Below are 12483 nucleotides of genomic sequence, written 5' to 3' on the forward strand. Positions count from 1 at the left end.
TTTCAAGGGCTTACGACACTCGACCTTTTTGATAAGCTGAGGAAGGTGAGGAGCTTGTATTGACTTGAGGTCTTCCCTACAAGTTGCAAAACAGTTAGAATGCTCAAGAACTTATGAATGCCGGAAAGGTGGACACTTCTTTGTACTCTAATTGTCGGAATATCTGAAAGAAACTCTTTGAAAAACAGGGCTAGATGTATGCAATGATAATCTGAATGAATGGTTCGACATAGAGAAAGCCCAAAACATCAGAAGGATAAAAGGAATGCCAATGCAGAATGCTGTAGAATTGAGTGTATGAACATGGAGATAGAAGCTCTACTCGTTGTTCAGGAAAGCCATACGGACTGTGGACAACCTGACAGTGGACGGGTACAGCTCTCATGTTTCTACCACTATGTTTTACTATCTCTTACAAGGGTGCATTGACAAAAGGGACCTGGATGTGGTAGAACAGTAGCTCTAGAAACTGGTTAAAAGGTCCATGCTCAAAGTTGCGTAACTAATGGGCTTGAAGCTTCTGATACAATGTTGAGAACTGCACTTATTGACATGTATGCCAAATGTGGTAACCTTGCAGAAGCACAGGATGTGTTTCACAAGTTGCCAGCTCAAAATGTAATTACATGGACCGCTCTACTTGCAGGATATATTGAATATGGGTTTGCTAAGGAAGCCCTGAGCTGTTTAGAACAGATGCAACTTGAGGGCATCTCTCCGGATGATGTGGTGTTTGTTTCCTGGACTGCATTTATTTCTGGATATGCTGAGCATGGGCTTGGAAAGGAAGCACTCAACTTTTTCCAGCAAATGCAACTGGAGGGTATCTCTCCAGATGTTGTTATATGGAATGCTGCAATTTTGTCCTGTTCTGAGCAAGGAGAAGAGGAGATAGCTGTAATACTCTATTCACGAATGTAAGAGCAAGGTCTCTTACCAAACATTGTTATCTTTGGAAGCATCCTGCTAGCATGTGGTGACATGGCAGCCCTTGAAATTGGTGTTTAATGCAATGCCCATAAGGGACTTGGTGACATGGGATGCATTGATTAGAGGATATGCCCGCCAAGCAGAGGTGGAGATTGTTTTTGATATGCTTCAGAAAATGAGCATCGAAGGCATAGAAGCAAAAGGGGGTATATTCCTTAGTCTTATAACGGCATGCAGCCATGCAGGTCTTAAGGACAAGGGCCAGAAGTGTTTTGAGGATATGATCAACAATCATCACATTTGTGCAACTATTCAGCACTATACTTGCATAGTTGATCTTCTCTGTCGCGCAGGCTAACTTGATGAGGCTGTTGTAATGTTAGAGAAGGTGCCTTTTCAACTTGATCTTGCGGTATGGAACACCTTGTTATCTTTTTGTCAAAAGTGGGGTAATTCAGAGCTTGGTACACAAGCATTTGGTCGTGCGGTGAGCATGAATGAAACACATGCTACAACATTTATCTTATTGTCAAACATCTATGCTGATGTGTACATGTTTGAGAATACACAGATGATAAAGACTGTGGGAGTTATCTATGCTGAGCGTGGGGAAAGTGAAATGGCTTTTTCACTGTATGCGCAAATGCAAGAGCAAGGTTTCTTACCAAATACTGTGACCTTAGTAAGCATTCTGAAAGCATGTGGCAGAACAGCAGCTCTAGAAATGTGGCTTTGAGTTAGATGCAGTGGTTGGGATTGCCCTTATCAATATGTATACGAAATGTGGAAGTCTTGAAGATGCACAGGAGGTGTTTGACAGAGTGCCCCTGCGGAATGTTGTGTCTTGGACTGCCATAATTGCAGCATATGCACAAGTTGGGCATGCAGAGGAAGCCTTTCAGTTATATCAACAAATGCTTGCTGAAGGGATATATTCAGATAAGCGCACCTGCAGTACAATTCTTGCTGCATGTTCCTCTCCAGCAGCTCTAGAAGATGGCAAAAGGATCCATGCTAAACTGGTTGATAGTGGGTTTGAGCATGATGTAGAATTACAGACTTCCCTTATCAGTATGTATAGCAAGTGTGAGAGTATCAAGGCCGCAGTGAAGGTCTTTGACAAGAAGCATGTACAAAATGTGGGCTTATGGAACACCATGTTGGCTGCTTATATCCAGCATGGGGATGCAAAAGAGGCCATGCAACTTTATCGACGCATGCAAAAGAAGGATCTTGAACCAGACAAGGTGACATTTAGTACCATTCTTAGTGCATGCTCTGTTCTGGCAGATCTACCCGAGGGCAAGGAGATCCATGCAAGCATCAGAAATGCAGGATTGCAGTCAGATGTCATTATAGGGATTGCCCTTATCAATATGTATACGAAATGTGGGGGTCTGGAGAGTGCAGCCAGGGTGTTCAAAACTTGGCATATCAAAGATAAGAGATATGGACTACCCTGAGCGTAAGGCACCAGCCTCTGAGACAACAGGGAAGGTTAATGTCAAAAAGGGTTCAACCTCATTATCACTAGAAGGTTTGAACGAGGATGATGTTGGCTTAACCATGCAAGATGGGCAATACTACGATGCAATGCTATCTTTTGCAGATATTCTCAACATGCATGGGGAATCTAGAAACACAGTTGTGGACTACCCTGAGCGTAAGGCACCAGCCTATATAGCAACTTGGTGGCACATACCGGAGGATGTGCAGGTTTAGAGGGGGTCGATGTCGTGCTGTGGCACGTCTATGCAGTGAAAGCATGTTCATGGAACAACTTATGTGGAATCTGGGCCTTGAGCAGCAAGGACAGATATGGAAGGTATTCACTCAGATACAGTGGCATTGGAAGCTGTATGAAGGTGTACAGGATGGGACACTCCAATTCATGTGGATGCGGCCAGCGGTGGTTTTGTGGTACCATTTTTGTACCCGGAGATAAAGTGGGATTTTAGGTTACCATGTGTGAGGAGCATTGATGTGAGTGGCCATTATTGAGGCAAGAAAAATAAATGAAATATATGATACAAGTGGCCAATAATATAAAGGGCCACATGGAAGCTTTGTGAGGGGCCAACGTAGCTGCCAGCACGTAGCCTAGAAGCTGGCGAAAAATCCAGAAGGTGGCCGCCCAGAGAGGAATCTGACCGTCGTGAAACAAGGGGGGGGGGGAAGCTCCCGCCTCGGCAAGGGGGGCAGCTCTGCTCTACCTCCAAGACCATCTTCATGCAACAGCCCAACCTGCTGGAGCTCGGAGCCCCGATCAAGATTGTGGTGACATTCATGGACAATACTCTGATCTGTTGAGGCTTTTTTGGCCACCACCACGGCCACAAATCAGAAGAAAGATGCGGAGGATGAAGGTGAGAATGACAGAGGGTAGCTGTGTGTGGAAGGGGAAAAGCATGTGCTGGTCCTGCGTGGTCGAGTTCTGCTTTTCAGGAGGAGCCAGCAAACCATGCACAAGCATTTGGATCTAGATCCACTCCTAGAGTGCAAATGGATGCACAAGTGCAGGAGGCGAAGGGTTGGGAGACTTTGAGTTTAGAGGAGGCATTGGCTTCTTTGGAGCAGATGGCCCAGCTGCCATCGGTGGAAAGCTTAACATCCATCTTGCAGAAATGCAGAAAAAGAAGAGATTCTTCATGTGCAAAGTGTGTTCATCTACACGTGTGTTACAATGGGCTGGAAGCTCATAGGCTACTAAGAAATCACCTTATCTCAATGTTTGTGGAATGCGGAAGAACTCTGGATGTGGAGCAGGTCTTTCGTAGATTTGCACAACAGAATGGGTGTTTCTGGCCTTCTCTTCTGGAAGGCTATCTCGAATGCAGAGAGTATCAGCATGCCTTTGAACTGTTCCATCAAATGCAATACAATTGTGCTCAACTTAACAAGTATGTTCTTCAGGCATTATTAAAAGCTTGTGCTAGGCTGAAATGGGTTAAACAAGGCCAAGAAGTACATGCTGCTCTTATCAGTGAAGGATTGGAATCAGACACTTTTGTTGGCAATAGTTTGGTGGAGATGTATTCAAAATGTGGTGAACTTGCTGAGGAAGACCATGATCATCTATGTCTTTTTAGGAAGCTTGTGAGTAGTAAAGGTGACAGGTTTCTGTGGGCCTGTTGGCTATGGTTTAAGGTGTTTATGGGATTATGAGCTCTCTTTGCTCATGGTTTTTATTGTGATGATGTTTATATAAATGTGATGCCCCTTGAAGTTCAACCACTTACTCTCACAGCTAGAAGCCTCGCGCTTTCCCAGCGACTCCGCCCACTTCACGACAGCGTGCCTTGTCCTTGCCCTTGCCTTCAAATGGAAGCTTCCTCTTTGCCTTGCCCTTGCTTCCTTTCTCAGGGACTCCTTGTTTAAAGCTGAAATGCTTAACAGGGGAATGAAACGGCATCTTTTTTTCTTCTTTGATGCACTAGTGCTGCCAGCAACAAGTGGTGGAAGTGGCAAATCAGGGTCATCAGGCGTAATTGCATTATTGAGGATAATGTTTATTGCCTTTGCCCGCACACTCCACAGCCAGAACTCGTCCGAGAAGAGAACAGACTACACAACAACATAAAAATCAATTAGAATAATGTGGGATCTCTCATGAAATGAACATAGAGAAATTATATTACAGTGACATAAGAAACTTACACTGTTGTCAAAATTATTGTACTTGGAAAAGAGGAACTTCCAGAAATTTGCGACTACATGCCAGCCACCACAAGATTGCGAATCCTTTTGCATAGGAACAGGTTGGTTGAGAAATTTTCCCTCTATATTCTTTTTCAATTGAGGACATAGAGTTTCAATCAATGAAATCGCCCTCTTACATGCCCTACAGTCAATGATATAAAGAATGACTTACAATCAACAATTAGGAAGCAAGAAGGAAACGATATAAAGTATAATGACTTACAATTTAGACTGTCCGTGCATTACAAGAAGGCTATTCATAAAAATTATTCGGCATTTCACCACATTTATTAAACAAGCAGACCAGTGCCCTCTGAAATTGAGAGGGTAAACAAAAAATATAAGAAACATAACACATGCAACTAATAACTTAAATTCCATCAATAGCTTTAAATCCAAAGAAAATACATACTTCTCTATATATGGCAACACAACAAAGCAGGTACCCGCTCCGTGGAAATAATGAGCAAGGTCCTCGTCAGACTTCGACGGGTCAATGAGGATAGTTGATACCAAAGGATCACAAATATATACTTGCTTTGATTGGTCTGGCAAAAGCTCTTTCAACAATACCCTGCAGATTGAATTAAAAACATTAGGAAAGGGAATAATAAAGCATTCAAAAAAAGGCAAAGATTTCACACCTTAAACAAGTAAGCACAATACTCTCATTGATCTCTCTATTCTTTTCAACGAGCATATAAACATCCGTTGGAGCGATATGGAGGTAATCCTCCTGCTCGACACTGTATGAGACATTGCATATAATCTGACCAGGCAGCACCGCCTTAAGTCTTTCGTTATTATCTCCCTCCAACTTTAGAAGGTTTTCTACCAAATCATCCCTATTGAAATTCTCTTCTAATGTCTCCTTTTCTTTCAGATCCACCCCCTTTACAAGCCTCTTAAGCCCTTGTGGACCTGCTGTTGTCACCTCTTCAATAACCACCTTGTCAAAAGCCCTATTTCGCTTCAAAGTAGGGGGAATGGAGAGGATTTTTGCTGCCTTCCTATCCGTGAATGGTAGAGGTCGCATGAGTTTATCACACCTATACCTAACTCTACTTACTAATGCCATGTCCTTGTCCATTAGTGTGACCCTCCTGGAATGGCCAGCACAAATGTTACTATCATTTAATAAGTGTATAAGGAAGTCCTCGCATGACTCTTGATGAAGACATGCCATAGCGCTACTCTACCATTTAAAGTAACCTTTCCACTTTATTCGGTTGCTTATGGATCTGACAATCCTCAAGAAAGGAGCTTTGGGGATAAGGAGATTGACAGCTGTCTGCGCCTTCCTTATCTCTGCAAACATTTTTCTTTGCCTCTGAAAAGTTACCCTGGCCTTTGAAATGTTCATGCTGGTGCTGGGTTTGACATCAGGAAGCATAGATTCACTTAAGACGTCCTAATGGTCTGTTTTCTCTGGAATATGTGGAACTAGATCTGGCACTAGCACTGAAACTCTCCTGATGGTCTTTTTTGTGCGCGCCATTACAACACTAGAAAAGAGAAGGCAGAGTAATTACCCAAGTTACACGACCACCATCCACCACGCGATAAGGGGAATCCAAATCTGGACCAATGTTCTTTTTGCACAGTGAACGAAACAAGAACATTTAAAGAAAATATTCAAATCCGTCCATGTAGTGATATTCCAATTCGAAAGATGGAGAATAGGTATATCGCACGGTGAATGAAACAAGAACTTAAGTATAAATAAAATTTTCAGACCCGTCCCACGGAGCGATATTCCAATTCAAAAATATGGAGAATAAATACATCACACGATGAACGAAATAAGCACTTATCATCAATAAAATTTTCAGCCCCATCCACGGAGCAATATTTCAATTCGCAAACATGGAGAATAGATATATCGCACCATGAACGAAATCTCTCATGAATAAAATTCCCCCAGCCGTCCACGGAGCGATATGTCGATTCGATTTCACATGGAGAATAGCCATATCGCACCGTGAACGAAATCAGAGAAAGAAAAGGGGAAGAGAGAGAAAAACTTATAAGCGCTTAAAACAATGGCTGGGATGGATCGATTGAGCGAGCTACACGAGCAAAGTGTGGAGAAGCACGATTGGAAAAAATCGTTAAAAATATTGTGGAAAACAAAATATTCCTCCTTTTTATAGAGCAAAACGCAATCATGCGTTGACTACGTCAGTTGCCCTACACGTGGAAATTCGTGAATCAACGATGATGTAAGCCCTTCGACACGTGGTGTTCGATCCTCAATCATGTGATGTCAGCCCTATTATTTGACCTATATAAAGATGGTGCGAGTTTTTTTTTTGCTTTTCTCTGCACTCGAAATTTTCTCGCTTTCCATACCGTCCACAGTGGTGCGAGTTAGCTTTTTCCACGGCCATACCATCCACGGTGTGATAGGTGCATTCTGGCATCGTTGCTTTCCCCTTATCACACGGTGAATGGATTCCACCCGGACATTTCATTCAAGGTTGGTCACAAAATTGATTATTACTACAATGTCTTTCTGAGTAAGCTAGTCATATTTTTTGATCAATGGGTAATCGATGGAATTATCAATGGAGCTGGTGTTTCGAGCCTTTTTGGCAAGGAGGATGCAAAATATGGGAAAAGTGGTAGAATATCTTATTATTCATTTGGATTATTTACTGGAATTATCCCACTACTATTACTAATAGTTGTCGCTTCTCCAGTTACTTAACAAAGGCTTCAATTCATGTTCATTTCTACTGACTACTCCTCATCTTCCCTGGATCACATCAAGCTAAAGGAAATCTTACAAGCTCTATGTAAGCTTAATTTTTACTTATTGTGAATTTTTAAATCTATGGTTTTCTTAAATTTTATGCTTTGTAAAAGTTGAATTAAAATCTGATGCTATGCCTTGATGAAAAGGCCACCCCCTTCTCTTCTTTACAATTCAGCCCTTCTCAATCCTAGAAAGTTTAATTAAAAGATTGATTAAACTCTTTTCATTGTTTACTCTCTTGATTTTTGGAAAATGGAGTATATTAGAGATATTAGAATTCAAATTGGATTAATTCAAGTCATAAATTGAATGATAAAATTGAGATATGGTCAGCCATACAAAGAAGGTTATGGAAAAATTTTCTTAAATTTTGTGGAACTAAAGCTTATCATTAGGTTATTTTAAAAGAGTAATTCCCTCCATTTGTGCATTCTAAAAGAATTATTTTTATATCAAAAGTTCTATTCTCATTAAAATTGAATTTATGCATAGAAGCATGCATAAAAGATTTATTTTTATTTCAAAAGTGTCATTCTCATTAAAATTGAATTTATGCATAGAAAGATGTATAAAAGATTTATTTTTATTTCAAAAGTGTCATTCTCATTAAAAATGAATTTATGCATAGAAGATGCATAAAAGATTTATTTTTATTTCAAAGGTTATTCTCATTAATTTTGATTTTATGCATAGAAAGATGCCTAAAGGAATTTATTTTTATTTCAAAAGAGTTATTCTCATTAATTTTGATTTTATGCATAGAAAGATGCATAAAGGAATTTATTTTTATTTCAAAAGAGTTATTCTCGTTAAAATTGAATTTATGCATAGAAAGATGCATAAAAGATTTATTTTTATTTCAAAAGAGTTATTCTCATTAAAATTGAATTTATGCATAGAAGACTTATTTTTATTTCAAAAGTATTATTCTTATTAAAATTGAATTTATGCATAGAAAGATGCATAAAGGATTTATTTTTATTTCAAAAGTGTTATTTTTCCTAAATTTGAATTATGCATAAATAGATGTGTAGAGAATCTTTATATCAAAAATTAGATTTCTCTTAATTTCTATGTTTAAATTCTATGAATAGATGTGATGAGATAAGGTGTGAATTAGATAGATGTGAGTGAATGGATGGATGGATATGATGTGAATTAGATAGATGGGAATGAGTGGATGGATGGATGTGATGTGAATAGAAGTGATGAGAATATGAGGTGAATAGATGTGATGAGATAAGATGTGAATCAGATAGATGATTGGATAGATGTGATGTGAATAGAAGTGATGAGAATATGAGGTGAATAGATGTGATGAGATAAGATGTGAATCAGATAGATGATTGGATAGATGTGATGTGAATAGAAGTGATGAGAATATGAGGTTCCCCTTATGGCGCGGTGGATGGTGGTGGTGTGACTTGGCTAATTAATTTGCCTTCTCTTTTCTAGTGCTGTACTAGCGCGAACAAAAAAGACCATCAGGAGAGTTTCAGTGCCAAAGCCAGATCGAGTGCCCTGATCCACTGCCTGATCGAGTGCTTGATCCAGTTCCACATATTCCAGAGAAAAGAGACCATTAGGACGTCTTAAGTGAACCTATGCTTCCTGATGTCAAACCCAGCACCAGCAGGAACATTTCAAAGGCCAGGGTAACTTTGGAGAGGCAAAGAAAAATGTTTGTGGAGATAAGGAAGGCGCAGGCAGCTGTCAATCTCCTCATCCCCAAAGCTCCTTTTTCTTGAGGATTGTCAGATCCATAAGCGACAGAATAATATGGAAACGTTACTTTAAATGGCAGAGTAGCGATGTCGCATGTCTTCATCAAGAGTCATGCGAGGACTTCCTTATAGACTTATTAAATGATAGTAACATTTGTGCTGCCCATGCCAGGAGGGTCACACTAATGGACAAGGACATGGCATTAGTAAGTAGAGTTAGGTATAGGTATGATAAACTCATGCGACCTCTACCACTCAGGGATAGGAAGGCAGTAGAAATCCTCTCCATTCCCCCTACTTTGAAGCGGAACAAGGCTTCTAACAAGGTGGTTATTGAAGCGGAACAAGGCTTCTAACAAGGTGGTTATTGAAGAGGTGACAACAGCAGGTCCACAAGGGCTTAAGAGGCTTGTAAAAGGGGGCGGATCTGAAAGAAAAGGAGACATTAGAAGAGAATTTCAATAGAGATGATTTGGTAGAAAACCTTTTGAAGTTGGAGGGAGAGAATAAAGACAGACTTAAGGCGGTGCTACCTAGTCAGATTATATGCAATGTCTCGTATAGCGCCGAGCAGGAGGATTATCTCCATATCGCTCCAACGGATGTTTATATGCTCGTTTTGAAAAGAATAGAGAGATCAATGATAGTATTGTGCTTACTTGTTTAAGGTGTGTAATCTTCACCTTTTTTTGAATGCTTTCTTATTTTGTTTTCTTTTTCCCTTTCCTAATGTTTTTAATTCAATCTCCAGGGTACTATTGAAAGAGATTTTGCCAGACCAAGCAAAGCAAGTATATATTTGTGATCCTTTGGTATCAACTATCCTCCTTGACCCGTCGAGGTCTGATGAGGACCTTGCTCCTTATTTCCAGGGAGCGGGTACCTACTTTGTTGTGTTGCCATATATAGAGAAGTATGTATTATCTTTGGATTTAAAGATGTCTATGGAGTTTAAGTTATTAGTTGCCTGTGTTAGGTTTCTTATATTTTTTGTTTACTCTCTCAATTTCGGAGGGCACTGGTCTGCTTGTTTAATAAATGTGGTGAAATGCCAAACAATTTTTATGAATAGCCTTCTTGGAATGCACGGACAATCTAAATTGTAAGTCATTATACTTTATGTCATTTCCTTCTTGCTTCCTAATTGTTGATTGTAAGTCATTCTTTATATCATTGACTGTAGGGCATGTAAGAGGGTGATTTCATTGATTGAAACTCTATGTCCTCAATTGAAAAAGGATATATAGTGGAAATTTCTTAACCGACCCGTTCCTATGCAAAAGGATTCGCACTCTTATGACTGGCACATAGTCGCAAATTTCTGGAAGTTCCTCCTTTCCAAGTACAATAATTTTGACAGCTGTGTAAGTTTCTTGTGTCACTGTAATATAATTTCTCTATGTTCATTTCATGAGAGATCCCACATTATTCTAATTGACTTTTATGTTGTTGTGTAGTCTGTTCTCTCAGACGAGTTCTGGCTGTGGAGTGTGCGGGCAAAGGCAATAAACATTATCCTCAATAATGCAATTACTCGCCACTTCCACCAGTTGCTGGCAGCACTAGTGCATCAAAGAAGAGAAAAAAGATGCCATTTCATTCCCCTATTAAGCATTTCAACTTTAAACAAGGAGTCCATGAGAAGGGAAGCAAGGGCAAGAAGGCAAAGAGGAAGCTTCTATTTGCAGGCAAGGACAAGGACAAGGCAAGCAAGGTGCCAACAAAGGAGACAAAGAAGGAGGCCAAGGCTCAGTCAAAGGAGGAGGCCAAGGTTGAGTTAAAGGAGGAGGCCAAGGCTGAGGCTACAGAGCCCGAAACTACTTAGAGGCATTTTGTATGTCCAGAGACAACGTTGTAAAGATTTTGAATTTTTATTGAGGTCGGCTCATATTTGTATAAACATTCTATATTTTTATTGAGCCCTACTCATTATTGTATTTTGTGAGTATTGTGCTTTGCCATAATAAAATCGATTGTTGAGAATTTTTATTCTCATAACTTATCTTTGATTAAAACTGAACTTTAAAGATGTTTGCTTCAAAATCGTTATGAGTACTTTGTAAAGTAAACACGTCTATGTAGAAATTTTTCATCACATTAGTCATTGCTAAGATACAATAGTTCAGTACAAGTCTTACAATGACTTCTATTGGTCCTAAGTCCATCGATTTAAGATCTTTATAATTCTGCACGTCAAGAATTCTTTGATGCACCTCTTTGGCTTCATCTATCAGTTTGTCTACATCTTCAAGGTCTTTTTTGAAGCTTTCAAATATCTGGATAGGTTGGTCATCTGTATCCGCAACAGAGGAATAGGAGTCATCATAAGAAGAAACAGCTAAAATAGCTGGCCTAGCAACCTTGCTAAGAATAGTCCATTCATTAAAAGAATCTATTAAAAGAGTAAGGTCATAGAAAAGGGTAGGAGAAGGGTGTGTGTGTGAAGGGACTTAAGGTCCACTAGCTCACCTATTTAAAGGTGAAGCTAGGAGAAGGGTAGGAGAAGGGTAGGAGAAGGGTGTGTGTGTGAAGGGACTTAAGGTCCACTAGCTCACCTATTTAAAGGTGAAGCTAGGAGGCATTTTGGTATGGAGCAAGGCCTAGTTGTATTCATAAACAACTTAATAAGCAAGATATTTTTCTTGTATTTTGTGAGTCCCTCTCCTCCACACACTTGATCTAGCATGAGCACCACGAATTCTAACATGGTAACAGAGCCTTGGTTGATTAGGCCCTTTTGTGGTGTAGAATAGGTCATTTATCCTTATCTTTTCATGTGTGGAGCTCAACCCCCTGCTAGTGGAGGACCTCTAGCCATTCGTGGAGGAAACATCTTGGGGAGAATTCAACTAGAGAAGTGAAGAGGAGGCCTGGGTGTTCAAGAACGTATGCTCAATTGAAGGAAATGCTGTCGCGCTGCTGCGGCATTGCTCACTGAGGGAGGCGGCACCAATTTTCTTGGTATGCTGGAGGCCATACAACGATTTGCTGCCTACAGGCCATTATAAGCTATGAGTGTTGAGGGCTTTTGAAGCCCAATGTCTCAAGCATCTACAGTTCAAATTTTAGCTTCAATGATGCATCAACGCGACTGCTACAACAACAAAACAGGTCCCCGTGTGAGGTTTCCATGGAAGCTTGCATAAAAGCTTCACAATAAGTGTTTTTTTTCACTAATCTCCACTTATTAAGCTTCAAATCTCTTCAAGTGTCTCTTGAAAGTGTTTTTGCTTGAGATTCTCTGATGTTGTGGGCTATACCATGAGGTATTCATGAGCCTCATTCTCATTAAGCTTCATTAACATCATCTTTAAAAGCTCAAAGCTTCTCAAAGTGTGCTTATAAGCACTAATAGTGTTGTTTAAACACTAA

General features: G+C 40.1%; 1 protein-coding gene across 1 annotated transcript; it reads left to right on the plus strand.

Moving 5' to 3' along the window:
* Positions 1-528: 528 nt before the first annotated feature.
* LOC147622053 (pentatricopeptide repeat-containing protein At3g53360, mitochondrial-like) lies at positions 529-2393 on the plus strand. The gene is made up of 5 exons (XM_086823537.1): positions 529-897; positions 989-1175; positions 1314-1417; positions 1502-1586; positions 1672-2393. Exons 1-5 carry the CDS (start codon positions 529-531, stop codon positions 2391-2393), a joined length of 1467 nt encoding a protein of 488 aa, XP_086679663.1.
* The last annotated feature ends 10090 nt before the right edge of the window (positions 2394-12483 follow it).

Source organism: Cibotium barometz, chromosome 29, assembly GCF_041138505.1.
Source record: "Cibotium barometz isolate CiBa-2024 chromosome 29, ASM4113850v1, whole genome shotgun sequence".
In the NCBI taxonomy this organism is placed as follows: domain Eukaryota; kingdom Viridiplantae; phylum Streptophyta; class Polypodiopsida; order Cyatheales; family Cibotiaceae; genus Cibotium; species Cibotium barometz.